The 27078-nt window shown below is 55.3% G+C and overlaps 9 protein-coding genes across 9 annotated transcripts; 4 read left to right on the forward strand and 5 right to left on the reverse strand.

Moving 5' to 3' along the window:
- The first annotated feature begins 3766 nt into the window (after positions 1-3766).
- On the forward strand, positions 3767-6417 carry BDP81DRAFT_198664 (pre-mRNA splicing factor CLF1). The gene is made up of 2 exons (XM_060582519.1): positions 3767-3905; positions 3963-6417. Exon 2 carries the CDS (start codon positions 4056-4058, stop codon positions 6393-6395), a length of 2340 nt encoding a protein of 779 aa, XP_060447809.1. The 5' UTR covers positions 3767-3905; positions 3963-4055; the 3' UTR covers positions 6396-6417.
- A 470-nt stretch (positions 6418-6887) lies between these two features.
- On the reverse strand, positions 6888-7613 carry BDP81DRAFT_198666 (uncharacterized protein). Its single transcript, XM_060582520.1, has one exon. The coding sequence runs from the start codon at positions 7541-7543 to the stop codon at positions 7091-7093; it is 453 nt and encodes a 150-aa protein (XP_060447810.1). The 5' UTR covers positions 7544-7613; the 3' UTR covers positions 6888-7090.
- A 28-nt stretch (positions 7614-7641) lies between these two features.
- On the reverse strand, positions 7642-9929 carry BDP81DRAFT_371075 (ubiquitin-conjugating enzyme E2-binding protein). The gene is made up of 2 exons (XM_060586623.1): positions 9160-9929; positions 7642-8653 (listed from the first exon to the last, which is right to left on the reverse strand). The coding sequence occupies exons 1-2, from the start codon at positions 9826-9828 to the stop codon at positions 7934-7936; spliced, it is 1389 nt and encodes a 462-aa protein (XP_060447811.1). The 5' UTR covers positions 9829-9929; the 3' UTR covers positions 7642-7933.
- A 374-nt stretch (positions 9930-10303) lies between these two features.
- Positions 10304-11545, reverse strand: BDP81DRAFT_392549 (uncharacterized protein; the record flags this gene model as incomplete). The annotated part of the gene is made up of 3 exons (XM_060587724.1): positions 10304-10797; positions 10865-11252; positions 11324-11545. 3 exons carry the CDS (start codon positions 11543-11545, stop codon positions 10304-10306), a joined length of 1104 nt encoding a protein of 367 aa, XP_060447812.1.
- A 569-nt stretch (positions 11546-12114) lies between these two features.
- Positions 12115-13011, forward strand: BDP81DRAFT_198724 (LSM domain-containing protein). Its single transcript, XM_060582521.1, has 3 exons — positions 12115-12405; positions 12478-12554; positions 12636-13011. Exons 1-3 carry the CDS (start codon positions 12378-12380, stop codon positions 12828-12830), a joined length of 300 nt encoding a protein of 99 aa, XP_060447813.1. The 5' UTR covers positions 12115-12377; the 3' UTR covers positions 12831-13011.
- A 272-nt stretch (positions 13012-13283) lies between these two features.
- Positions 13284-14786, reverse strand: BDP81DRAFT_314818 (inosine-uridine preferring nucleoside hydrolase; the record flags this gene model as incomplete). The annotated part of the gene is made up of 4 exons (XM_060584031.1): positions 13284-14275; positions 14337-14506; positions 14572-14674; positions 14747-14786. 4 exons carry the CDS (start codon positions 14784-14786, stop codon positions 13284-13286), a joined length of 1305 nt encoding a protein of 434 aa, XP_060447814.1.
- A 2314-nt stretch (positions 14787-17100) lies between these two features.
- BDP81DRAFT_459719 (uncharacterized protein) lies at positions 17101-18333 on the forward strand (the record flags this gene model as incomplete). Its single annotated transcript, XM_060593572.1, has 1 exon — positions 17101-18333. The coding sequence occupies one exon, from the start codon at positions 17101-17103 to the stop codon at positions 18331-18333; it is 1233 nt and encodes a 410-aa protein (XP_060447815.1).
- Positions 18334-22478: 4145 nt separating this feature from the next.
- On the reverse strand, positions 22479-23332 carry BDP81DRAFT_423682 (uncharacterized protein). The gene has a single exon (XM_060590088.1). It carries the CDS (start codon positions 23254-23256, stop codon positions 22678-22680), a length of 579 nt encoding a protein of 192 aa, XP_060447816.1. The 5' UTR covers positions 23257-23332; the 3' UTR covers positions 22479-22677.
- A 2037-nt stretch (positions 23333-25369) lies between these two features.
- On the forward strand, positions 25370-26827 carry BDP81DRAFT_198774 (uncharacterized protein). Its single transcript, XM_060582522.1, has one exon. The coding sequence runs from the start codon at positions 25474-25476 to the stop codon at positions 26776-26778; it is 1305 nt and encodes a 434-aa protein (XP_060447817.1). The 5' UTR covers positions 25370-25473; the 3' UTR covers positions 26779-26827.
- The last annotated feature ends 251 nt before the right edge of the window (positions 26828-27078 follow it).

A 27078-nucleotide genomic window follows, 5' to 3' on the forward strand; every position in this document is an offset into this window, starting at 1 on the left:
TGGATGATACCAGATGGGCCATTCGAGTCTGCTGCGTGGCATTGGAGCCCAACCCAACTCGGGTCGAGACCTTTGCTTCCTCCTCCCGATGATGCTGTGCCGGCGCGACAGTGGACCGCGGGCCTGGTGTATCCGTACATGGGGTGAGGGTGGTGCTTCGAAGCGAATGAGAAGGATTCGAGCAAATCCGGCCAGTGTGCCGTTCACATCTTTCCCGTTTCTCTCAAATGCCTCTCGTCTGTCCATACAGAGACAGATATAAATTACAATAAACGGCTTACCATGTGTACTAGAATGTGACCGATGCAGGCGGATGGGGTTCATTGGATATGCGGACATGCACAAGGGGGATATATCGAGAGATGTTCTTAAAAAGGACACACTCACTCTACCCGAGAGCAGGCCACCCCATGCCCCCCCAGGAAGGCACAATTACAGGCGTCAAGCCTCAGAAGGCACACCGCAAGCAGGTGCTCATGGTGCTGAGTGAGTGAGTGACGGGAGTGAGTGGTGGGCACTCCATTCGCCAAGATGGAAATAGTCGACCTTTTGGTCCCCCAATGGAGGGGCTGCGGTTGCATCGTCAGCTGGTGGGGACTTGACGGTTTCCGGTTATGGTGGCTCAGGGGCAACGTCGGTTGCTGCAGGGGCTGACTTGCCTAGCGCGTTTCAGCCAGAATGCCATTGGACAGGCAGTACGTACTTTGCATCCGTCATCCACAGCCGTTTCTCTGTACGGAGTACGTATCTCGCCTAAGTTAGGTACGTATCCGTAGGTGCTTCGCAGTACGTACTCACCTCACCTTGCAGGGCACTTTTTTCCCACTCTATCTCTCTCTTTTGCGGACAATCTGGTACACAGTCTCTGAATACCTCACCTGCTCATCAATCTCAACTCCATCTCGGGGCATGACAGAGTCAAGAGATGCCAAGCCAGCCAGGACGGGGCATGGAAACGCCCACGTTTGTCCAGTCCAGCAACGGGAAAGGCTCGAAGCATGCCATCCGGGCCTTACCCTGACGGGCATTTACCTGCCGCGGCTTGCTGGCCTCCCCCCGGCCATCGGTAGCAGTGGGAATGGGAACTGAGGATTCCCTCTCCCACTCTCCTTGAAGGCGGCTTGGCGACCATGCCCGTTTGCTCACATCATCGCCCTCTTTTCGGTCTTGCACTGCGTTTTTCGACTCACCCAATCCCGGTGGACTGTCCCACGAGGTGCAAAACGGCAAGACGCAACTTCAACGCGGCTCTCAGTAGACTCTTTTTCAAGTTTCTCTTTCGTCCTGGATGCTGGACCTGCTCGGATGCGGTGCGTGGTGCCACGCTAGACCTGAATCTGGACAAACCCGGGTAGTCACCGCGTCAATCTCCCCTCGTCCACGGGCCCCAAAAGATCCAACGAGCGGACGACATGCCGTTTTTTGATTGCTCCCAATTTGCGCTGCCGGTGCTCTCCCGTTGGCTTTCGAGTTTCCCCAGCTTTCCCGGCCCATTCATCCACCGGAATCCTCATTCGATTTGATGAGCATGGTGCAGACAGAGACTGCCGTATGACGCCAGGCAGTCAGTTTTGTCCAAACTCTCGAACTCTCTGCCCACTGACAGTCTGCCACGGGCCTCTCTTTTTTTCAACTCATTCTTTTCTTTTCTGCTGCTGGCCTCTTTCCTGGTCGCCCTCCCGGGCCTCCCCCCGTTTGTTGGGAATTCAAAGGCCCCATTCTAGCCGTGCCGTTGCAGGGCCGCAGGCGTCTCGATATTATTATTGAAGGCCGAGACCCGGGAGCAGGCGTCCACTTGGCGGCCCCTTGACCCATTTGGGGGCTCTCGGATCTGGCACTGCTTGTCGTCAATCGACTGGTCTATTGGAAAAAAAAAAAAAAAAAGATCGTGATTGGATTCATCTGGCATCGTTGGGGCCCTCGACTCCTCGAGGCATGGTCTGATGCCTCGCCTAGACAAGCAACGGGAGAACATGCACATGACATGAGAGATATCAATCTGAAGGAGCCAAGCCAACCAACGAAGCAACGAACGGACCGCTGTCAGTCAGCCGTCGTCTGGTGTGATCTGTCCGTCACTGCCAGTGCCCGTCCGTCCTCCCACCCAATCCTTGGACGCAAAGTCAAAGGCTGTCGAACCCCGGACGGACCACGGACCACGAGCCACGAGTGACGAGCAGCTTCGAACATCCGGCACGAGGCCGAGGAAGAAGAAAATGAAGAGAGGCAGATGATTGACTACGGATAACTGACTGGCAGTTGCAACGGCTGACTTTTCTCTCCTTGCTTTACACTCACCGACGCGCTCTTTACTTACTTTTACACCTGCGCGACACAGGCTCGCATCAACACACTCAGCAATGAGCATTGTCAAGCCCCAGCACTAGATACCGTTCAGGACTAGAGCGAGACTAGGCTGAGGGAGGTCCGCCCGTTGTCAACGTAGTGATTGACTGGTTTGACTGCTGGCCGTTCAACCGTTTGGCTACGGCTACCGGTCGATGTGTCTTGGAAAAGAGGACGAGACTTCTGACTGAGAGTACTGTAGTAGAGTACCACCCGACTGGCGTCAAAGCCCCCCTTCTCATCCAGGGCCACCCTCCACCTGTGTCCAGGAACGATGAAATTGGGCTTGCTGATAGGCTCATCACCCCGGCACCCCCTTTTCCCAATCTCGTGCTGGACCGTAAAAAAGGGCACTAGGATCCAGCCTCAAGGGTAGCTGCGTCGTCGGCCTGTACCTGGGCGGCACCGCAATGTCTCACCACCTGTCCAAGTATTCTTGGCTCGTCCTCTACTTTGGCGCCGGTGCCCGTGGATGTCCAGGAACCCCCTGGTCTGTCCCCCATTTTGATGGTTCTAACACCGTCTGATTCGTCCGTCGTCAGTCCAAGCCACCCCGGGCCAGGGACCAGGACGTTCCTGGCGACCCCCGGTCACGATTCCCCGAATCCCTGTCTCGTGTTTCCTTCGCCTGCAACTTGGGCTGTACCTGGTCGACTCCTGCTGCGGGCTGCGGGTGCTGCTGCGCTCGACTACTGAGAGAGAGAGAGAGAGAGAGAGGGCCGCAACAGTCGGACGAGGGTGAGCGAGGGTACCACTTTCCATTCGCCTCTCTTCCTCTCTGGCTCTGATGGTCTCTCCCTTGGTCTCCGTTTTCCTCTCCTCCTTCTCTCCTTCTGGTGCCGTGTGTGCATTTTTCGCTCTTTCGAGGTGGAATTGCTACTCATCGTCTGGAACGTTGAATCTCACGAGATCGAAAGAAAAGAAATAACGCAGAGTCGCTCATTGCAATATCCTCTTCGATTCCTAGACGCGGCAATTTGCCCATCTTCTCCCTCTTCCACCGAACATCCCGACCCGACCGACACGAACTGCAGTAATAGCCCGAGAGCGATACGACATATCCACGACACTCACACACACACACACACACACACACACACAAACGAATCCGACCAACGACTGCGAGGCACCCGCTTGGCCACACTCAAAACCTGCGACACCAAGGTCTTCAGGACTCGGGAGAACTAGCAGCTTCTTGTTTCCTTCTACCCAACCGTCCGGCCGTTTGTCCTGGCCTTCTTGTTTGTCTGGAACTAGCCGTCTGTCGAGAAACACCAGAAACTTTGTTCTGCAGATCAAACTCCGAGACAAGGGAACCACTTCCCGTCCACCTCGACCTCGACGGCTCAGTCTCTCCCTCCCTTAGGACCTCCGCTCGATCTTCATCTTCGCTTTCCCGTCGTGCGAGCTAAGGACCAGCCGACCCAACTCACTTCGATATTTCGACCGTTTGGAAGCCCCGAGGGCGCTGGCTATTGCGTTTGGATCATTGGACCGTTGCTGTGTAGGCCATTTGCCAGCAGCCATCTTACCGTCTGCGTCGGAATATCATTTTCATTGTGAGAAACTACATCAACACTCAGCGATTCTGCAGGCATTTTAACGATATGCGGTAGACTACACGCATTTTACCCACTCAACCCCGAAACGAATTTACCTCGACGACAACATCCACCATTCTTAAATACACATCATAGGACACGATCACGATGAAGCTCCCCGAGCCCAAAGTCGCTTTGGACAACATCTGCTCGGTCATTTACAATAACGTTCTCTACACATATTCCGCCGGTGCTTTCCAGTCGCTGTCGCTCGAAGAAGGGGCCCAATGGAAGACCTTGGCGCAAGGCGAGGCAGTGACGGGTGCCGTCTGTGTGGGCTCCAACCCCACGGATGCTAGCAAGGCTGGCTTGTACATTGTAGGAGGCAAGGGCACGTCAACAGATTACCACGGACTTCAAAAGTTCACCTACGCGACAGGAAAATGGGAGTCCATCGCACCACAAGACCACGTCACGCAGGACCGTCTTCTTCATGGAGCAACATATCTCCCCGGAACGGACCAGATCATCATGTACGGCGGTAGTCAGGATGGCTACTCTGGTCCTTCAACGCAGACTTTTGTTGTCGGAGCGTCCGCGCCTTACGGCACCCGAGCCTACGAATCATCAGCACCACCCGTCGTAAACCCCATCGTCTTGACATGGTCTGACACTCAGGCCGTTGTCGTTGGAGGCAGCACGACAAATAGCAAAGTTATGCTCTTCAACCCGGATACGAAATGGATTGATTCGGGTGCGACCCTCGGGGAGCCCTTGCTCAAGGACACGACTGCGATCCGCGCAATTATCATGAACGGAGACGACGGAAGCAAGAGTTTGTACACCTTTGACCTTTCCGTCACGCCGAACGTGGTCAAGCGCATGGTTCTTATCGATGCGGCTGGCGCACCTGTGACCAACTCCCAAGCGGTTTCGAAGGCAAAGGCGCGCAGCGTGACGGGCGAGATTGAAAAGCGCGCATCTCTGACCCTGAGCGACTGGCCCGCTTACAACAGCACCCTGGCGCCCACGGGCACGCGATCCAACTACGCTCTTGCTCAGGGTTCCGATGGGACCGTCGTTTTCTCGGGAGGATCAGGTGCCGTCGATGATGTTCTCTGCATCTTCAACGCGCGTCAGAACAGCTGGGAAGATGCCGCCCAGAAGTTGAACGAGCAAGAGGTTCTCGCCACAAGCGAATCGACAAGCAGCACCACTGCGAGCTCGACCGCCACGAGCTCCAGCTCCATGTCTACTCTTCCTGCCTCGGCGTCAGCCTCTGCATCCGCATCCGCATCCGCCTCCGCCTCTGCAACGCTCTCCGCCTCTGCATCTTCCTCTGCCAGCTCCGAGACGGCTGCTGCTGCTGGCGCTCCCGCCGCAGTCAGTGCCAACGCCATCCTGGGCATCGTTCTTGGCACCATCACCGGTATCATGATTCTCCTTGGCCTGATCCTCTTCTGCATCCGTAAGCGTCGTGGCAAGAACCAGCAAAACGTGGAGGGCGGCCAGGACCCGAGAGGCACGAGCCCCAGGGGATTCCCCGATGAGAAGGCTGGTCTTGGATACGGCAACGACGAATTCAACTCTCCTCACTTCCGTGGTCATCAGCAACAGGACTCAGCTGGATCATTCTCCTCCATGGCGATCCTGATGGGTAAGGTCAACGGCGGCAACGCACCCAAGTCTGCCGATGTTGCTCGCAGCGGAAGCAAGCCCGATACCTCCAACAGCTTCTTCAAGAGCACCATCAGCAAGCCCCTTCCCCAAATGAACGAGGCACCGGCCCTCGCACCCCCTTCCCGTGATGAGAAGGGTGTCTCGTTCGCCGCCGACGTGGTCGAGCCTCGCCCTACCCCCCGAGGAGCTCCCGTCGGTCGCGCTGGTGAGACGCGCAGAAGCTCTGGCTGGAACCGTTACTGGTCAGGCGGCAGCGCGCTCAACATTCTCGGATTTGGCAACTCGAAGCGGACAACCGTCGACTCCGAGACCTCTCACTACTCAAACACTCCCAAGAACCGCATCACGCAAGACTCCGCCACCGTCCCTCCTCTGCACCTCATCACCCAGGACTTGTCCACTGTTCCGCCTATTCAGCACGATGGCCGGCCAGAACTGAGCCGTGTCGTCTCTGGCAGCCCGACGGTGTCAAATTACTCGAACCAGATTCCCTTCCGCGATGGAGTCTCTGGCAAGATCGAATCTCATCAAAGAACCACGTCGAACGCATCTTCCGGATACTCGAGCGGTATTCCCGAGAGCATTCGGGACACATGGGATCCTACCGGCCCCTCAAGGCCCTGGGGTGCGGACCGCGCTCCAAGCAGTGTTTATGCCGAGAGCCTCTACCCTACGTCGCTGGCTCCAAGCCTCCCGCAACGGCAAACCCAGACCAGTGCTCCCAACGGTGTTAGTCAACAGCCTCCCCTCGCCCTGGCAGCAACGTCTTCAGACATGAGCTGGTTGAACCTTGGCGAGATCAACAAGCAAAACCAAAACCGTCGCTAGGTTCAATCGACAAATGCCTTGAAGCCATGGCGGTGATGAGACACTAATGGCCATTGCGCGACACCTGCGAGCTCCGCTCACGTCCATGGCGCTTCACGACACCTAAAATCATGATCCGTCCTTTTTTATACCCAGGTCTTTTCCGGAGCATCGTTTTCGGCGGGGGGGCCTCTGCATTCCAGCATAGACGGCTTAGAGCACTCAAAAGTCCACTCGTTACATCCCTTACACCTATCACCGCGTCTCTCTCGACACTCTCATACACACGCATACTCATACACATACACATACTATCCTGCGCAAAATCACTCTCGACCCATCTCACTATCCGACGCGCACACTATTTTCATTACTCCAAACTCCTACGACCGCAGACATGGCATGTCTCCCGGGCGGCGTAATTATCTTCATCCGCTCGTGAACATGGTTTTCCCTTATCTCACGCTGTCTTCCGTTCTCTCTCTCCTTTTCCTTATCCATTTCCATTCTCAGCATCATCTCTTCTGTACATGCCTCTTTTTTTTTTTTTTTTTTATTAGAGCGAGACCCGGGACAGGTCGTTCCCTTCGCAGTCAGTCATTTCCGTGATACCAATATCGCAGAGAACTCAAAACACCAACAACACAACGCGCATGCCACGCTGTCTGGGTTGAATATGTAATTACCGAATTTTTGTTTATCATATCCAAAGGGGGTTAGGGGAGGCATTTCCAGGATGTTGATGGGTTGCCAAACTTGGTGAATTTTTGGCGGTGGTTGTTTTTTCTTCCCCTGTTGTTTTCTCCAGCTGTCCGCCATTTACATGTTCTCCCTACAGTGGGGATTGATGGCTGATGAATGGAAATGGGAAGGAGGAGAAAGAAAAGGAGCAATGGGAGGAGGGGGAATGTTGTTGAATACTTTTTTTGATCTCTTTTTTGATGAAAAAAGACGAAGGAAAAATGGCGGTGCGGAGGATTTATTGTATTATTCCAAGCAACTTGTAGGCTGTTGCACCAATTGATGGCTTGCCAAGTTACGAAACATTTGATGACTCCATTGGTTGCTTTGTGACGTGAGATGAAGATGCGAATACACCTGTAGTGCATATTTTGTTGCTGAGGCATCTCAAATCTTACGTGGCATAGTGTAAGGAACCGGGGTTCCATTGCGAATACTCGACCGCTACATGATTGAGGCACTCTGGAGAACTAGCCTTTGGTTGCAGGATTCATTAACATGATGGTGGAGGAGCATTGGCAGAGCCAAGCAAGTCACCAGTGAACTGTCGTGTGGAAACCTAATAATAATCTCGATTCGCGCGCTCGTGGCCAAGCTCTCAGGACGATGAGGTGTACTCGGATATGTCATCTGTCTTTTGCAGTTTTCTTCCCCTTTCGCTAGCTACTCCTTTTAAGTCCGCGGTCCCCTTTTTCCCCCCGCCAATGAAGCGGGTATAGACTGTGAGAATCGCACATGTCGATTTACCCTCACTTCCAAGGTCCGATGGTCAATACTCTGTAAACTCTCCCAGCTCCTCCCCCCCCAGCGCCGAATCATCACGGGCTCGCCGTTCCTGCGAAGCCTGGCTCCCATTTATCCAACATCCCTACATTCCACCCCTTGAACATTCGCTCACCGGGAGGCAAAACCTCACTGCTACGCTTCAATCCCTCTGCCGCGGCGACGATGGCCGGTAAGGGGAGGTTGACCTCTTGCACGTCGCACGTCATGGACTCGAGCATGGTGTCCGCCTCGTCTTGGGAGATTTCTTTGTATAGCAGTTTGATGGCTGCGCGTTTTGTGCGTTGGTGAGAAGAAGAAGAAGAGGAGGAGGCGTAGGTGATGTTGCTGTTGAGGATCCAGAGGTGTAGGGCGGGTACGACCCCACCATCGCCGGAGGAAGCTAGATTTTGGGTGGATTGGAAGGCGGGGACGACGACTGTTTTGGAGGAGCCTGAGCGGGAGAGGGTTGCGATGAGGGTTGCGGCTAGACAGTCTGAGCTGGTGGGCAGTGCTGCCGCTGCCGCTGCCGCTGCCGCCGCCGTGGCGGGGTGTGATGTGGTTGTCTGGCATGACACTTGCCATTTCAGCAGGACGACGGAGGAGATGGCTACGTTGAAGAAGCCGAGGTGGGAGGCGCAGGCGGAGCAGGCGATGTTGAGCATCCGGGGAGGTGGTGTGGGATCAGAGCCAGGACCAGAGATGCCTTCTCCTCCAGCTAGGACTTCTGAGCTGGAGGGTGCTGGGGTTGCGGCATCGGATGATGGGAGAGAGAACTGGGTGGAGAGAAGAAGAGTAAGTAAGAGAAGGAGAGAAGAGAGAAGAGTACAGGAAACGTATCGTGAAGGTCTACAGGTAAAGGGAGAAGAATATGGATTATATGTCCCTCGCTGTTTATCCCGGGGTTTCCGAGGCTCTGGAAAGAACCCCAGTGAAAGCAAGAGGGCCAACCGTCTTTTGCAAACCCAAGCTCAAGACCCAGAAACCATCTTACACACGAGGGGCGTAGGAGGTTTCGGAGTCTTGCACTTTGGAAAGCAACCCCCTGCGCGAGGGCAGGGCACAACGGCGTGTTTGTTTGGATAGTTCATCTAGGGGCGGAGTATCGGTGACCAGATCACTGAGTTGGTAGCGTGTTGCTGCCGACATGGCCTCCTTCTTGATGCCCCCGTTTTTGAGAATACACGGCATTTTTTCACCGTATGTGATAGAGGGATCCTCAACGTGGTGTTGATGATACGAGTGACAAAAGAGATGGAGAGAGAAGGAGACAGCCGCTTACCTTGAGACCAACACAATCAGCCTCGCAAAACAGAAACGACGTCAAATCCACCATGCCGACGCCAGGCTGCGCGGCAATGGACGAGTTGGCTCCGTACCCGCGCCTAGTCAGATGCTCGTGGTCCTCTTTTCCCTGCCCCTGCCCATCGCCGCCGCCGTGCTCATGCTCGTGATCCGTGCTAGGCTTATGACAGTGCCAAAAGTCCATCATCTCAGCCCAGTTCTCGCTCGGCAGGTCCTTCCACTCCCCCGCCTTACCGCCGGGCACGACGACCGCGGCGCAGCGTCTGCACGCGACGGCCGAGCCGGGGAGGAGGTCCCGCGCCGTCCAGGGGACGGGGTCATCTGCGAGGCTGGTGCCGGTGCGCGGTGCTGCTGGGGAGTCTGCTAGCGGGAGGCGCCATGAAAGCGTGTGCGAGGCTGGTGGCGATGATGCTGACGGCGGCGGTGTGGGCAAGGCTGTTGGAGCGCCTCCCTGGGCGAGGACTCTTCCGGGTAGCGGGAAGTATGTTTCTGTGCCTGCGTGGTGGATGTGCAGCGTTGAGCCGTCTGCGGCGATGAGCGCTCTTGTTCGTCCTCCTGCTGGTGATGGGAGGGTCACTGCGATGGAGAGCTGGCGGATGTTTGTGAGGAGTTCTGCGTAGATATTTGGTGTGTTGTGAGACGACATTGTGGGCAGCGACAGGTGTGTCTGGCTGGTGGAAGTTTGGGCGGCGGTGGTTGAGGTTGCGGGTTCGCGTGCGCGTGTGGATGAGGTCAGATTTAAGATGTGCTGAAGCTCAGGAGTGGTCGCGCTAGGGTTGGATTTTGGCGCGCGACCCTTGTGGAACTTAGCGCAGCTGGTGCCGGTCCAGCGGTCCGTTGCGGTCGACGGCGCCGCTGCCGAGCGACTTTTGATTATGTTGCAAATAGAAATTGCAAGTGAGCACAATGTGCATAGTCTTATTTCAAGATTGGAACCTGAATTGGGTATAATGTGGGCATCCTCTTTTCATACACAACGTTTGACATCATCATCTACCCTGATCCTTGGATACCATCGATCTCAGGAACCGCGAGGTGACGCGGTTTGATGCTGCTCATAGCCCGGCGCTGGCACATCCACGCTGTCCTCGCGAGACTGGCCACTCGCAGCCGTCCTCAGATCAGTGCATTTCTATAGGCGGACCCGTCGCAGCATTTGGCTTCACCGGCGCATGCTTCGCGTACGGATCGACCCTCGAGTACGAAGGCAACCCGCTATCGTCATCGGCATGATTCGCCTGACTCTCTTCGTGAATGCGATCCAAATGAGAGGGAGCTGCTTCTGCTCGTCGCCTCTGGCCGCGCACGCGAACAAATTCCTCAAGACGCCTCCTATAATGTTCATCTCTTTCGGCTTCCGTTGGCATTTCTACCTCCCTCACTCGGTGTTCGTCAATCATCGATCCCATGTCCGACGGCTCTGACTCTGGCGGGTATTGGTCCGGCTTCTGCAGTCGTTTGCCAATGACCACGGCAGCGATGTATGCCGCAACCGCGAGCAGATGGCTTGCCGAGGCGATCCAGGTGACGACCAGCATTGAAATGCCGGCGCTGTGGTATTCGAAGACACTCTCGTATTCCCTCCCTGAGGATGTCGTCCACCTCAATGGCCGTTCTGGTCGTGATAGCAGAAGCGGCGATCAAGGCCGCCCCCGTCAGAGTAAGCGACACTGTCAGGAAACGACCACAGTCAGGTGCGTCCGGAATCATGCCGACGAAGAAGTGCCAAAACCAGAGGCACGCGGTGACCGACGTGAAGACGATGTAGGTAATGAGCGCGGTTCTGGACGAGGTGATTATGGGGGCCTTCGAGAGGTCAATGTCTTGCGATTCTAGAGCCGAGAATTTGCCCCCCCTTGAGGAATACATCGAGTATCCCCCTATTGCATAAGCGACGTCCTCCATGATGCTCTCAAGGTCGAAGGGGGTGCCGGGGGCCCGGCGGATACATCCATCCTGCCCTGAGTGTATGTCTTCGTCGGACTGTGAGTAGCAGCAGCTGCTGAGGTGCCAACTGATGACGACGGTGGTCTCTTCGTCTGACGGGCGCCGGCTGTATGCCGTTGACCACTACCATCCATTGTCAGTATAGGCAGATGGAGAGGGAGAGAATTGTGCCCTCGATCCCGAATCCGACTTACGGTAGCAAGGTGGGCCTCTCTGTTGTTGATACCTTTTAACTCTCTCACATAACCCGACTTTGTCCATGCGCCGACGCATAGAAAGACGACGAGGATTATTGTGAGGGCATCAAACACCAACGCGCACAGAAACAGTAAGCGCCGTACCGCTCTCTCTTGAGTATGGTTGAGCGTGTACCTCTTGTCCTGGCTAGGCCTGTCACCTTGGACAGAAGCGTTCATATCGAGGAGACGTGGTGATGCCGCTATACATCCTGACCTGGGGAGAAAGGGTATGGAGTTGTTGCCTCGGCGAACAGTGAAATACGTCTCTCGTCTCGAGACATGCTCAGATGTAATCCATCCATAGCGGTGAGAGGCCATCGCGAACTCTTTAAAGCGAAATGCGGGAAATATAGCGTGTTGCCACCCGATTAAGCAGGTGATGTCGCTGCCGGGGTTCTTCGCCCAGTGAGTATGGCAGGCTGAATAGACTCATGCGGCACAGCAGTCTAGTGAGCTTGATATTTCAGCCTGGGAGCTTGGCATCCATCCCCCTTTGAGGCCAGCAATCTCGGTACCATGGCGAATGGTCGTCGCTTGTAAGGGCTGAGTGTGGGCGATTGCTCGTCACTGGCGCCAACGGTATGTTTCTGGACCATGATTGAATAGCAGAAGGATACCGTTCATCGGCTTGTTGAAAATGGCAGGGTCCTGACTTGATTACTCATGTTCGGTTGATTTGAAGTAATGGGTTGCAATAGTTCCCATGTTAGTGACATTTAACGGCTTGAAAGGACGAACGACCGGGGGTGCACGGACCAGACCTTGTCGTGCTTACCTTGGCCCGAAGCGGCTTAGCTTAGGAGCTCCAAGGTCCCTCCACTCAAGATTCCCGAATTTCACCAGTCGACTTTCTCGATTCAACATTGCGATAATACCACCGACGACAGATCCGAGCACCCTCTGATCAAATTAATCCAAGCAACAGACAACCCAATTCTCGACAAGAATCCCTACTCAAGCTTCACACGAAACCTTTTTGCTTCTTTCAGACCTCAAGACCCCCGCAATCATGGCAACCCTCGGAGGCTACCTCAACAGTACGTCCCCCCAAGCTACCAACCTCGAGTGTTGCTTCCTCGATGACATACTGACGATCCTCCCCCAAACAGAGAAAGTCCTCATTGTGACCTCAGACTCAAGAATTCTGGTGGGCACATTGGAAGCGGCGGACCAGTCCACGAACCTCGTAATGCCCCTCCCCTTGCCCCTTCGCAACCCTCCAGGATCTTCTAAACTACACCTAGCTAACATACATTTCGCGCCCCAGGTCCTCAGCAGTGCCCAAGAGCGAGTCATCCAGACCCCCGAGAGCGGCGAGCCCTCCGTCGAAGTGCCTCTCGGCCTCTACCTTGTCCGAGGCGACAACGTCTGCACGATCGGCCTAGTAGACGAAGCGCTAGACGACAGCATCAACTGGACCGAAGTCAAAGGTTCTGCTATTGGAGGAACCAAGCACGTATGAAAGCCCACGTAAACACAAGAGAGAGAGAGAGGAAAAACGCAAAGGTGGTTTTCGAGGATGAGAGTGACATACTGCGTCACGGGATGTTTGATTACGAGCGGGATACCCGAGTGTTGGGAAGGACATGGGATTGCGCTGCTGCCATTGAGACAGGCAGGCAGTCAGGCGTGCGCGCATTCATGCACACATGCACATGCGCATGCACACACCTACACCTACACCTACACCTACACCTACACACAAAACAACGGCGTTTGCACATATTTGGAGTTGCTATAGAATGACATTGGGTTTCCTACGGGGTATGCGCCTGCCTTTCTTCTATCCAGATCTTTCCTCCATCATGCTACAATCTCAAATGATGTCTGTGCTGACACGAGACAACAACAAAAGAAGAGCCCACACTCACACATAGAGGGGGGGGCTGAAATATACGTCTTTTGTCTTCCATCTTTATCCGAAAACTCTCTTCATCAGGTCAGGGGCAAACAATTCCTCACCGGGGGACTCGACCATCCTGTTGACTCTGTTGCCCCTGCTGGTGCTGAGCCAGCCGCCAGTGTCGCCGGGAACCTCGGCCAGGGTCAGGACATCGACGCTGTCGCCGGTCTCGCTGGCCTCGAGAGCAGCCTCGTTGTACTTGACGCGGAGTCTGCGGTCGATGACGTGCATACCGCGCGTCCACTGGCCCGTGGTCTCGATGCGGATATCCTCCGGCTCCGCGGTGGCCTTCCACTTGGGGTCGGACTGCGTCAGAAGGTACCAGACGGTCAGGGGGTCGTGCAGGGAGAGGCCGGGCTCCTGTCCGTCGCCCTCCATCTCCACGATCTGGTCGAAGCATTTGGACATGAAGTGGTTGACCCACTGGCCGAGGGGGCTTCCAGACGCCACGATGGGCTTGATGGTTTCGGTGAAGTAGTTCTGTCTGAGCAAGTGCGGGGTCGTGATGTCGAGGGGGAACAGCGTCAGCTTGAGCTTCTTGGACAGCCTGGCCGGGTAGGGAGGCAAGGATGACTTCTTGTCCGAGATGGGCGGCATGGTGGAGCGCGGGGTGGGGGAGGTCAGGGCGAAGACGCGCGCGGCGGCGACGGCGTCGGCGACGGTGTTGAATTCGCCGTGCGGGGTGATGTTGCCCTCGACATGGACGGCGCCGCCCATGACGCAGAGTTCCTTGACGCGAAGGAAGGTTTCTGAGTCCTCGGCGGCGGCGAGGGCCACGTTGGTCATGGGGCCGACGACGCAGATGGAGATTGTATTGGGCTCGTTCTCCTTTAGGATGCGCAGTATCTCCTTGTGGGCGACCTGCTTGGCCGGGCTGAAGTACTGGTTAAAGGGGGAGGGATCGTGGTCGACGTCCTTCTCGGTGTGGAAGAGGGACTGCCAGCGGTCGTCTGGGGATAGGTGAGGGTGCTTCTCGTGGACGCCGTGAAGGCCGTCGAGTCCGTCTGTTGAGGGGTCAGGCGAGTGTGTATCACGGAGGGGGGTTCAGACGAAGGATTGCCTTACGGAAGTAGTCAGCGGCCAGCTCGTCATCTTCCAGAGCGTGCTCGGCACCGACTGCCACGATGGGCTTGTAAGCCTTGAGGGACTCGAAACCCTCGGGCTTTCCATTCTCCTTGCGCCACGCAATCTCCTTTTCCAGGACGTGGAAGAGCGCAACAACGTTCTTCAGGCAGCTTTCGTCATCAAAAGGGTTAGACTCTAGAAATGCAAAACCCCCTTGCACGGCGTTTGAACTCACCTCTGAAGAGGCACGTTTCCGTAGGTGACTGAGATCATCATGACCTCGAGCTCCTCAGGTGAGGCCGAGAGGGCCAGGAGCATGGCCATGACATCGTCGATACCTGGCAGAGAGATGTATATGAGCTACTTGCACATCACGGCGCTTTATCCGGGGTTGTTCACTCATATCTCACCTGGGTCGGAATCGATGATGACGCGGTTCTTGGGAGCCATGGCTGCGGTCTTTGATTTACGAGAAGTCCCTGAAATTGGTGTGAAAAGTGTTTGATGAAGACGAAGAATGATTTCGTCTCAAAATACACAGTTGATTCAATCACTCAACTGGGAAAGCACTAGTGATATAGGAAACCAAATGTTGATTGAAGTGGGGGAGCGGACTTCGGCGGGCACGTGAGCTAAGCTCGAACGGAGGTGTCCGGTCTCCGCCTGTCTCCGGTGTAGATGGATAAAAGATCCCGGGTCTCGGAGGAATATGCGTGTGTGACTCCCGTGTCCTTTCTCGCCGGGCCTATTTTGTGTCAAGAGCAGGGCGTCGGTGTCGCATTAAGAAACTGGCACAGGTAGGCAGGCAGGCCGAACCCCTCATTGTAGAAACGTCGGGGGGGATGGACCATGGTGGGGTTGTGGTTTGCGCGCAGTGCGCCAGCGCGGCGGCGTGAATCATGGAGAGAAAGGACGCGCTAAGCCGTTTCGAGCTACCGAGATCCAGTTGTTGTCGATAAGAAGTCCATGGGCGCTGCGGGAAACCTTGGAAAATAGGGACTTGGGGGCATTGGGCACCTAGACGGACACTTATCGGGAAAGCCAAGGGGGAAGGAATCTGACATGCGGCAAGTTGCAACTCTGGACCTTGCAAAGATTGGATGAGACGTGGGAATGGAGGGCCTCGGGAAGTCTGCTTGGATGAGGGTACTTTACTCACGTGAAGCTACCTTGAGGAAGCTGTCTGCAAAAAACTGTTTTTATTCTGAACTCTTTTCGGTAGGTAGTTGATAGACCCGCGGGATACCCAGGTAACCTCCGAGTCCGACAAGTTTCCAATGACAATGTTTAGCAAGGTACCTTGGTTGGCAGTCAATTGGCTTGATGCCCTGACAGCGAGCACAGTGACCTCAATGTCAGTTCGCCCAATCACGGAGCGTTCTTGTGGAGCGAGGTCATCGCAGTCACGTGTAAGTGACACCTTCCGGGTTGGTGATTGCTCCCTTCCTTCCCACAAAGTTGTTGCCTCTCCACACGTGACCAGTCTCCAATTTTCACGTTCGCCCGAGTCCGTGCTAAGGTAAGGTCCAGAAAGGTGGGTCCACATTCCTCAACCCCGTGGAAACGCGAAGCTGTCACTTTGGAGATCCAGGAAATTACCTAACAGCACCCTGGAGATAACCTCATCTACCTCCATCCATTACCTACCCTTACCTCACCTACATACCTTGCTCAACTCGAGGAGAAACACCAGATCGCTGACAATAAACGTCACGCAGCAAGTAAGTGCAATTTTCCCTTTCAATTGTGCTTTCTTCTTATCGCATCTCACATCACACACTCCCTCGTCTCGCCTTTTGTCTTTGCTGCTTCATCTGAGCTCGGCCAGCCAGAAACACATCCCTGGGGACCTGCGGCAAAAGAGGACACCAACCCTCATACTCCGTACTCCGTACTCCGTACTCCGTCCGCAATTCCCACTCCTGGAGACTCGGTCCCGACGCAGGTCAGGGTTTGATGCAGCACCTTACAGATTGGATACCTTCCATTTGGGGGGGGGGGGGGGGGGGGGGGGCACCTAGCAACCTAGCAGCACCGAGCAGCCGCAGCGGTAGCAGCAGATACCCGTGGGACCTCTCCAGCGGTCGGCTTTTGCATCCGTGGCATGAACCCCGGGCGCTTGCCTCAGCCAAAAACCCCCATTTGCTACTGGCTCTGGACCACTGGCGGCACGGCAGGCACAATTCCATTGCTGAGAAGCCACCTGGTAACTTTTTTTCTTCGGCCTGTCTCTCCTTGCCAAGCTACCTGCATCTGAACACGACATCCAAGCCGTCTTTCAACCGCGTGGTCGAAACGCCTCCTCAATCGCCCTTCTTCCTTCTTCCCTTTTACCAATTCTTGTTGTTTCTCCCCTTCAACAAACCCACACCCACCCCCCGAGCATCACCGCTCTTACCTTTCATCCTCCAGCAGTCCATCCATTGTTGCGCCCACATCTCCCTTGCGCACCTTCCACCTGTATGTCCCCTGATCGGCGCTTGCCCCCAGACATCTCGGATCATCTGCTCCCGTGCAGAGCTCAGCACAAATCGGACTCCATTGCTAACCTGCCCATTAACCAGGCATCCGAATCTCTCTCCACAACTTCTCCATCAGTGAGGCATCGAATACACTCCGTGACCCTCAACGGTACTCTGAGCTTGCGGTCCTTGATCCGACAAGCCGTTGTCTTTGCTGTTTTTTCAACTGCACCACGTTGCATAATCTACCATACCCCTTAATACCCATCTGGTAGCGTTCTGCGCCATCCACAATCGCAACAATGACAGTCTCCGACTTCCTCAACACCCAAACCGTGGGCGGCTACCTTGTCTGCTTCCTTGTCGCCGGTGGCTTGATCTACAACTACTCCAGCAAGAAGAAGCCTGCGCAGGTTGCCAAGAGTGTCAAGGCGTATGTTGAGCCCAAGAAGGACGCCAACGCAAAGAAGCAGCGAAAGGCCGCGTTTGCTTCACAAAAGCCTGAAGAGAAGGCTTCCACAAGCGCAGTCAATCCTCCTAGCACATGGCTGAGCAATGACCCTAAGGAGGACGTTGATAATGCCGATTTCGTCAAGAGGATGGCTAGTGTCAAGGAGGGCAAGAAGTTTGATGGCAAGTCTTCTGCTGATGCCAAGAAGAAGAAGACCAAGTCCGTCAAGCAATCGCGCGCTGCCGAGAAGAAGCCTGTTGAGGTCACCGAGGAGGAGGAGCCCACCGCTTCTTCTGCCCCCGTTGTCGAGGCTGTTGAGGAGGCCGAAGAGAGCTCCCCTGCCGCCTCCCCCGAGGTCACCCCTGCCGACCCCAGCGGCGTCAGCGACATGCTCGAGCCTACCGCATCCGGTCCCTCCGTTCTCCGCCTGACCGGCACCGACAAGGAGAAGCCCAAGGCCAAGAACCAGAAGGCCCCCGAGCAGGCTGAGACCAAGAAGCAGCGCCAGAACCGCCAGAAGGTTGAGGCCAAGAGAGCTGCCCGCGAGGAGGAGGAGAAGGAGCGCAAGGTCAAGCTCGAGAAGCAGCGCCGTACCGCCCGCGAGGCTGCCGGCATCCCTGCCAAGGATGGCTCCCAGTTCATGGCCAGCGTCAACGGCAACAAGTCCGCTTGGACCGCCGGCTCTCCCAACGGTGCCTCCACCAACGGTACCTCTGCTGCTGTTCAGCCTCTCGACACCTTTGAGGCTCCGGCCCAGAATGGCACCTCTGCAGCTCCTGCTCAGGCCTCCAACAACAACTGGATCTCTTCGCTCCCCTCTGAGGAGGAGCAGATGGAGCGCCTCAAGGAGGAGGACGAGTGGAACACTGTTCCCGCCAAGTCCAAGAAGGCCAAGAAGGAGAACCGCTCTCCTTCCCCCGAGGCTGTTAAGCCTGCCGCCGCCGCCGCCGCCGCTGCTCCGGCTCGCCCCATCGCTCAGGCTGTCCAGAAGCCTGCCTCTAACGGCAAGGCTGCGAAGCCCGTCACGTCCAACTTTGGATCTTTCTCCGCCCTCAGCACCGAGGAGGAGGAGTGGGATGTCTAAGCGATCACTATACCTACGAATGTCATTCTCCAGGATATTCCGCCCCCAGACGCGCTCTTCTCAACCTCACCCCATCGTCCTCGCGCCGTCTGGATGTCACTTGTTATTCTAACTGTACAATACTTCTTCCTGGAGTGCGGCACACCTAAAAAAACTCTCTCACACATGCAATCCTTTTGACGTCATGAAGAAGACGCCAGCATTGGTTCGATCACGCTTCCGCGAGACGGCGGCGTCATCGAGTAAGGCGACATGGCTTGCTATCGCATACACGCAAAAAAAACAACGATCTCGGCCACAGCATGAGATCTGGAGTTGGGGGATTACATTGGCCAGCGGGCTGAGTGATTTGCACATGCTTTCTTTTCTTCCTTTTGGCCTCGAGACCAGCCAGCTATTGATGGGGATGGGGGGAAACGAAGGAGAGAGTGACGCAGGTTCACGATGTATACGAGGAAGTTGAAAAAAAGAGAATGGTCTCGGGCGGGAAGAAACACAAAAATGAAACCTTTCCTTTAGGGCAGATTGGTTGGATCACATGGGAAATGGCCATGCCCCTTCAGTCGTTGTGTGCTTAGCACAGGTTCCCGCCAGATAACTTTCAATGAGTCTTCTTTCCCACCAGTAAACCCCCACCACAAGTATTTTCTGTCGTTTCCTGGGCAGTCGCGACTTGTTTGTTTTGTGAATGATTTGTTGTCATGTTACCGGGATGGTGCCAGATCAAGTGATGACAGTGTGATGTGTATCATGCCATTTCTCCACGTTTTTTTACAATGCACATGCTGGGCGCCCCCACCTTGATATATCGTCACGATCTCTTGCCCGCTAAGAGGAGCCTTATGCATTGTAGTTGGGTCGTCGTTCGATCGAGGCTAGGAGGTAATCGTAGCCGGGGGGGGGAGGGGTCAAGCTGTCACGGCATGTTGGGCATGTGAGAAGAAAGTCGACTTTCGTTCTGTCCAGTTGGCTACCCCCCTCCCCCACAAGCTAGGTACAGCGCATCCTCGCGGGTCGTTGGCGGAGAGACGTTGGAAAGTGATCTGGCTTATTTGGTGATTTGTAGATTGGAGGGGAGCTTAAGGTACCGGATACTGGCTTGTGGGGTTTACTTTGCTTTGGCCTTGACCGCTACACGATGTGGTGGTGGAAGAGGAGGAGGGTGTACGATGGATCGTTAGCCCCGCGATCCAGTTCCTAGACATGCATTGCGTGGGTAGAATTTGTAGGCTGCTTTGGCAAGATGGGATTATACGAAGGAGACGTAGCCCCAGCCCAAGGTAAGGCTTCCTGACCAAATGTGACTAGGTAGATGGCGAGGTCAAGTGGGATGTGTGTGTGTGTGTGTTTTTCCGAGGCGGTGGGAAGGGAAATCGCGGCATCACGGGTTTGACGGATAGACTAGCTTTAGAACTTGGGCTACTAATGTCGGTTGGTGCAGTATAGGTACTGTACGCCTACACGCCGTGGGGGGAAAGCTTGCTTTGCAGGACGAGACCAGACGCGGGAGGTGAGACATGCAGTATTCACATGTTTATCCAAGGCAAGAAGTCTGGAGGATTGGAAGCGACGTTTGCTGGATCCTAGCAAGAAGAAGAGAGACGGGGCAATGAAAGCGATGGGGCGATGGGGAGAATGGACGAAGCTGCTTGTGTCCCTTGCAGTCTTGTGACCGAGTCTGCTACGGATAGAGATCGAGTCTGGAGAATTGCATCATGCGTGCGAGAAGAGTACAAGGTGGAGGATTATATGATGGTTGAACGGCCAGTTGATGCTTACGACTTGTGAGGCGTGATTTGTGTTTCTTACGATGGGTTGTATTGTTGACTGTCTGCGTTTTCCCATCCTATTGTGATTTGGATCATAGGCTCATGTGAGCTAAGCCAAGGCGGACTCAGCTGGCGTGTCTTCGACGTCTCTCAGAGAAGTTCTCTTTCTCCGGCGTGCGTTGGTACGGATAGAATGCCATGTGTTCCTCCTACCTTAGCTTGGTGTGTTGAGTATGCGACTCAAAAATGTCGTTTGGTACAGTCAAAGTTACTCAGGATTGAATTGAACTCCCTCACACCCTCTTGGACAAGATCCGATAATTCAAGGAAGTTAATTCGAAAGTCTTTTTTCCCGAAAAAAACCGATGACGAGGTTGCTCATGTTTATGATTCCTGCCGTGGTAGGTGTCTTCCTGTCCCAGTTGCCAGGCCTTGGGGGGGGGGGGGGGCGCATCGGAAGGTTGATTTGACTTTTGGCAAGCAATGGTTGTCGTCCCTAGCCTTGCTAGTTCTCAACGTCGATGAAGTGGCATGGGAATGGATCCATGTTCCCTTGCCCATTGAGGAGGGCAGCATGGGTAACATTTACCTTGTGGTTTCGTAGCATTGACAGTGGCAGTTCATCCGCGGGAATACCTATCCGTACGTCTTTGGCGGGATCTACTCCCTGCGGCCACGCTTGTGCATCCTGCAGACAATCGAAACAGCGGGGACTTCTATGTCCTATAAAAGGACTCGGGTGTATCATACCGTAGCAGTGTGGCGTGCGGGCGGTCGATCAAAAGGCTCCCGAGACGTGCGAGCGTTCGTTCGTTGCGCGTTTGCGTACGCATTTAAGCAAATCAAGGGTCCAGCTGTCGTGTAACTCGCTACATACAGAGAAATCAGTTACGCGAGGAGAGTATCCGTAGTGGTGGGAGCTGGAGGGGCTGAGTCGAGTGAGGTGGTACGGGGGAGGGGGAGCATGATTATCGATAGGCGCAGTTGTTCGATAATATCCCTCCAGCAAGGGACCCTCGACGGGATGCAATAGTGGTCACTGACGTGTATGTTAGGTTAGTCTGGAGAACGTGGCAGGCATCAAGTAATCAACCATTGGCAGTCCATCAGACCTGTCAATCAGATCAACCGGGTCACCAATAATGCCCAAGAACTCAAAGGGGGCCGGCCAAAGCTTGAGTTGCAAATGGCGTTGAGAGTTGAGGAATCTATCGGACCATTGGTATTGCCCATGGGCCAGGGAGTGGTGCAGGCGGTGCAGGCGGTGCCGGCGGCGGCAGCGGCAGCAGCGGCGACGGCACGCACAAGCAAAGTAGGTGAGAGCCGTCGAGGTAAAACCTCACCTAGCGCGCGAAACGCTGAGGCGTTTTGTGGTGTTGCCTGCCTCACAATGGTGCAGCGAGTGAGACAAGACTTGACAGAGAGATACAGAAGGCAGCGTGCGCAGGCAAACGTGCGCTAGGGACGCCGACTCCCTACTTCCATCGGAGGCTTAGCAGAGAGGGTTTAGACCGCCGCCCATGGCCGTACGCCATGGTGAAGTTGAGAACAACCAGTGGTCATTGCGGATTGGTCATGGGAGGGGGGGCTTGAGACATCAACGGTGCTGGCTGGACGAGGTGCCAGTTGCAAGTTGCCAGTTTGGGGGATGCGGCGTCCGCGGCGTCGTCCGGCGGACGGAGGCCGTCTTGTCGGACTTTTCTGGTGGAAATGGGAGAACAAGATTGAACAATTTCGTTTTACGGGTTGTCGTGTTGTGGCATTCCGGTTGGTGGTTCGGGTTCCGGGTTGCTGAGCTGAGCAGAAAAGTGAAATTAAGGCCGGACACTTCGACGCTTCCGGGTCAATTGTCTTCATGACTAAGTTGAAGTCGGTGGTAGATGATGACATACGGGTTATGAACTGATTGTACGCGCGATGGGCGCCATGGAGAGGAAATGCCTCTCTAGTAGTCAAACCATTGTGACCAAAGGCGCGACGCGGCGCAGGATTGGCCGAGTTGCAGATTCATGGAGCTCCGTCCCGCTTCCGGGTCCCCGTAGCCTGTAGGCCGTTCGGCGTAGGGTCGGGCAGGCAAGACTCGAGCGGCATTGGGCAATTGGGTTGTTGGAGGAGGAGAGTTGCGGTAAATCGGTCCATAGTCGTGGTGTGTGGTGCATGTGCAGATGCATGGTATTCAAGTTCGAACACTGGTCAATCTTGTTCCCCGAGCCTAGCACTCCCATCCCTTGAGGGGTCGGGTTGTCGTGGAGAGGGAGGGGAGGGTGACAGGGTCCATAGTGGCATAGAGACAGAGCCAGAGATCTGATGTAAGTATCGGGTACTTATGGCTCTCCCATTCCAAGTAGCGTAGTGCGTAAAACAAGTGAAAGTCTTGGCCGATTGAGATCTTCCGCCCGTTCTCTGCGCCGCCCCGATATGAACGGACGTCTCCTGGTTGTTTGCAGTATTCATAGAGGACGGTTTATCAAGAGGAATGACAATACGGGCCAGTTGCAGACGTTGAAGGCGCGACAAGACGGCTCTTCGGCCATGACGGTATTGGCAGCTTGAGGTGGTGCGCTGGCAAGTCTTCCTACCTCGGTCCATGTGCGTCTTGGACAGAGACAGTCTGACAGACAGACAGACAGACAGACTCAGGATTCGAGGATTCGGGCGAGAGGCGGTGGGAAACACTGGACGGTGGACGAGGCATCGTTGCGGTGCGATGCAATGCGCTCCGTGGGGCAGCGGCACCTTTGTCTGTCCGACTTTCAAGGTTGTCCGTCTTGACGTCGACTTGGCCTGTCCTCCAACTTCCAAGACTCCAGTGACGCGAGGTCGGGTAACCATGCGCAGCAAACAGGCACACTCGACTCGCATTCTGATTCGACTTGCATCGTGTGGGACGGCGGGCGACGGATGAACCAAACAGCGCACAGCAGCCAGACGCAGGCACGAGGCACAGAGCTGCCCCGGATTGGCGTTTCCTGGGTACTTGGCGTTTCCGGAGGGGGAAGGTGTAGCACCTTGTTCTCGTTCTGGTCTGTTCAGTTGCAGCCTTTGCAGGACGACGCAGCTTGGGACTGTGCAACTGTAGTATGTACGGATACGGAGTACAGCAGACGACGATTCGTAGTGTTGTGAGAGTTGTGGAATGGAGGCGCATTTGCATGCATGGCGAGGACGACGACAGGTCCGCCCAGGCGCCTCAGACAGGCCGAACTTTGGAACCATTGATTGCGATGATTGGCACGCCCAACTCAAATTGTGCCATATCTGGTAGGCCGGACTGCGTGCGTGCTCGATCCATAGTCGGGGTTGTCACGGTGTCCAGGACCCGTCCGCTTAACCTGTAGAGGGGACCGCAATCTCTCGCGATCATCTGGCGTAAAGTGGACGTTCGTAAAGTGTCTGATGAAGATGCGCTCCGTAATCAAGCGAACGACTCAGGCGTTGGAATGAGCTGCTCGATACATTTTTCAAATGCATTTCCAATGTCCCAGATAGTTAGCAGGGAGAAGGGTGGCAGAAGACACTGTAGAGTTTAAGGGATCCGAACTGTTGGATCATCTTGGATATCGGTCGGAGATGGACTCAAAAGAGGAAGAGGAGAAGAAGAAGAGGAAGAAACAGACAGAGGAACAGGCAGAGGAACAGACAGAGAGCGCGCGTGTGCGTGTGAGGTAGAGGTACATGTACCAGGTGCACAGTACTTGTTCTTCGCTTGGTGGCTTCCTCTTCCTCTCCCCTTACCCTTCTTTCCCACCTTAGCCTCTAAGCAGAGGACAGGCCCCCCGTGTCCCTCAAATCGCTCCCCCCAGTTGCCGTCTAGAAACCCACAATTTCCCCCCAGTCCTCCTGTGTATCCGCAGTGTACGGAGCACTCTGTCCACTAGGCTCTCGGTCTCCATGCGACTGGTACCTCCACCCACTACCCCCTTCAATTGAATGCCCGATGGGAAGGAAGGAGGGAGAGGGAGAGGGAGACCGAGAGGGGAGGGACCTGCCCATGGTGTAAGGTAGAGAGAGGAGACCTGGGTGTGTGAGTGTGAGGTGAGGTAGGTACTACTTACCTTGCGGCTTGCGCCTCCCTTTTTCGAAACGTCGTCTCTAAAGCAGTTCAACTCCATTTCGCCTTCAATTCACTCGTCTTTTTTTTCCCTCACTTGATTCCGCTCCCTTTCTTGTTTTTTCCCCCTCCCCCTCTTCTCCCTCTTGTATGTCCTGTGTGTCTGTGTCTCAATTCTTCATCCCAAACCCACTCGATACCGCCAATCGAATCCATCGTCATCCTTCCATGTGGTAGCGCAATAATAGCAAGAGAGAGGGAGACAAGCAGCAGCACCCTTTACACACTCGACAGTAACATACTCCGTACCGCATCCGCCATACGCCCACGTCTATTCGCTCACGCGACGCAAGCCTCCGAGGCACCCTCATCTTCAACCACAATCATCTGGTCCTCCCTACTTTCTAAACCGTTCCGTCCGAGCCCGCCCGTCCATCCATCCTCATCCGGCACCCCGACCGCCGCCTTGCGCTACGGTCCTGGCCATTACCTACCACCTCACAGACTCACCCCCAAGGACCAAGGTACTCTACGACCTCTGGCTTGCTCGCCTACCTACTGGACTGCATTGCAAGTTTCTTTTTTAGTTCCTGCCAGCTGGATTGGACTGCAGACTGCACCGGTTGCTGTCACGCCTGCGCCTGCGCCTACTACGCCTGTGCTTGTGCTTGTGCCTCTTACACGCACCCCCTTCTTCGAGAATAGCACCGTCTAGGTCGTCCGTCACTCAACCTTGAAACCTCACTCCGTCCTCCGTCCTCCCCAACACCAATCCTCGATACTCGCAGTACCTGGAGGGGCCGCACAGGCCGAGCCACTTTTAAAGCATTTCGCGCCCCCGTACCGAAACTGTGTCTTGGACTCTGCGCCGGTGATTCACTTCAATGGCGCTTTAGACTTCCCTCTGCTGCTGGCACGCGCTCCTTTCCCTTCCCTGAGCAACTCATCTTAGGTTCAAAGGCGCCCTATTCTACCTTAAGGACCTTACCGTCCCGTACCCGGTCCGTACCTCACCTTATCCTGGGTACCTTGAACATCCGCTTTGCCTGTTTGGACCACCTTTCCTCCTCGTGGTTCCTGTCACTTTCCTCCCACTTGGACACTTATTTTCTCCCCGCGAACCACTCGATCCAACAAGTCGGCACCCTCGTCTATATCACCCCCCTCGACACCCATAACCAACTCACCACCACCTCTTCGAACCGCCCCCCCCCCCGCCCCCCGAATATATCCTTTGCCTTCCATGTGTACTAGAAATACCGGGCACCGAACACTCTCCAGACCTTCTCCCCACGCCGGGGTTACGGCCATACCGCAAATATGTCATTACCAGTCGCCATCCAGTCGGCGATTTTCTACTACCTCGCATGTACACCATGTAACGAGATGAAGGCTTTTCGAAAGGCCAAGAAGAAGGCCAAAGAGGACAGGGAGGTGAAGCGGAAAATAGAGATGGAGCAGCCTGGACTGTACCGTCATCCTGACCCCTTTCACACAAACCCATTCTGGGCCGAGGAGATGGCTGCAGGACCACACTTACCCAAAAAGTCAATGAACAAAAACTCGAGCCAGAGAGGCCTGGCGAGCGCAGGCCGGACGAGCACAGCCGCGAGTTTTGGTGGCGCGAGTACCGTCGCCGAGAGCACCAGCCCTGCGACCCCGACAATAAGTGCCTCCCCAGCTGGTCGAAAGCTGTCCGGCGAGGGCTGGAACAGAGAGCTGTATCAACGAGAGGACGAGGAGCTTTGGGGTCACAACTTCACCGGCATGGGTCACAAGCTGATGGACAACATCGCAAAGGCTGGGAACACGGCCGGCCGCTATATGGAGGAGAAGTTGGGGCTGGAGAAGCCCATCACAGATGAGGACCGCGAGAACTTTTACCGTACGCCGAGAAACCCGCCCGTCAACGAGTACCACCCGCCGATAGTAGGAAGCAAGCCGTCCCGTCCGGACGCTCTCAAGTGGATGTTGCAGCCGCCGCCCCCTGCCAAGCTCATGGAGGGCCGTATTCCCGTCGCGAGAACGCAGAGCACCAGCACAGTCGGAAGCAGGAGAACGATGGCGTCTGAGGACACCCCCTTGGACAGGCTGGTCCGTGAGAAGGCTTTGAAGAAGAAGTTGCGGCAACAGGGAGAGAAGCTGCCCTTGGAGGAGACGCCCTCGGAATCAGAGTTGATCGACTCGCTCATTGGCAGGCGGTCACGGCGAACAACGGTATCGAGCAGGGGCATGTCCAACCGTAGCCGTAGCCGTAGCCTCTCGCTAGACTCTGAAGTATCTTCAGACGGCGAGCTGGTAGAACGTCGGCGCATCGCCCGTGCTCGACGAGTTCCCATGACGCCCGAAGAGACCTCTTCGGACGAGGACGACTTTATCCAGCACCGCACGTGGGATTCGCTGGGGAAGTCGAGTCCTCCCCGACGGCCCAAGCTGGAGACCATTAAAAGCTCCCGCTCCAACTCCAGGCAGGCATTAAAGGCACGTCCCAACGGCACGAAGCCGGACGTCGCAGTCAAGGACAACTCTGACGTCACGCCCAAAGCGTCTGCCAACCCTATCATCAACCGCACCGCAGACGAGAACACACCTACCACTGTCGCCACTACCACGACAGTATCATGATGTTGAACACCTTTCATGAACTAGGTCGAACAGATAGCCGACCAGAACACACTTTTTCTAGTTGTCTCTGGCCCTCCCCATCATCATTTAACGAGGGTCATCTACAGCATATTCTACTCCCAGAGAGGGGCATAGCGTTCAAGGGAAGGAGCATTTGCATTTTTCGGAAATGGGATTCGGCATCGAGGCGTTTAGAGGCGTGTTGCACAAAAAGCACGAGAGCAAGCATACGGCGGGCAATTGGGTATTTGAAAAATAGGGGTCTGGGGTCTCTGGGTTGGTCTTGTTTAAAGAGGACGA

Source organism: Colletotrichum phormii, assembly GCF_030913505.1.
Source record: "Colletotrichum phormii strain CBS 102054 chromosome Unknown BDP81scaffold_6, whole genome shotgun sequence".
NCBI lineage: Eukaryota > Fungi > Ascomycota > Sordariomycetes > Glomerellales > Glomerellaceae > Colletotrichum > Colletotrichum phormii.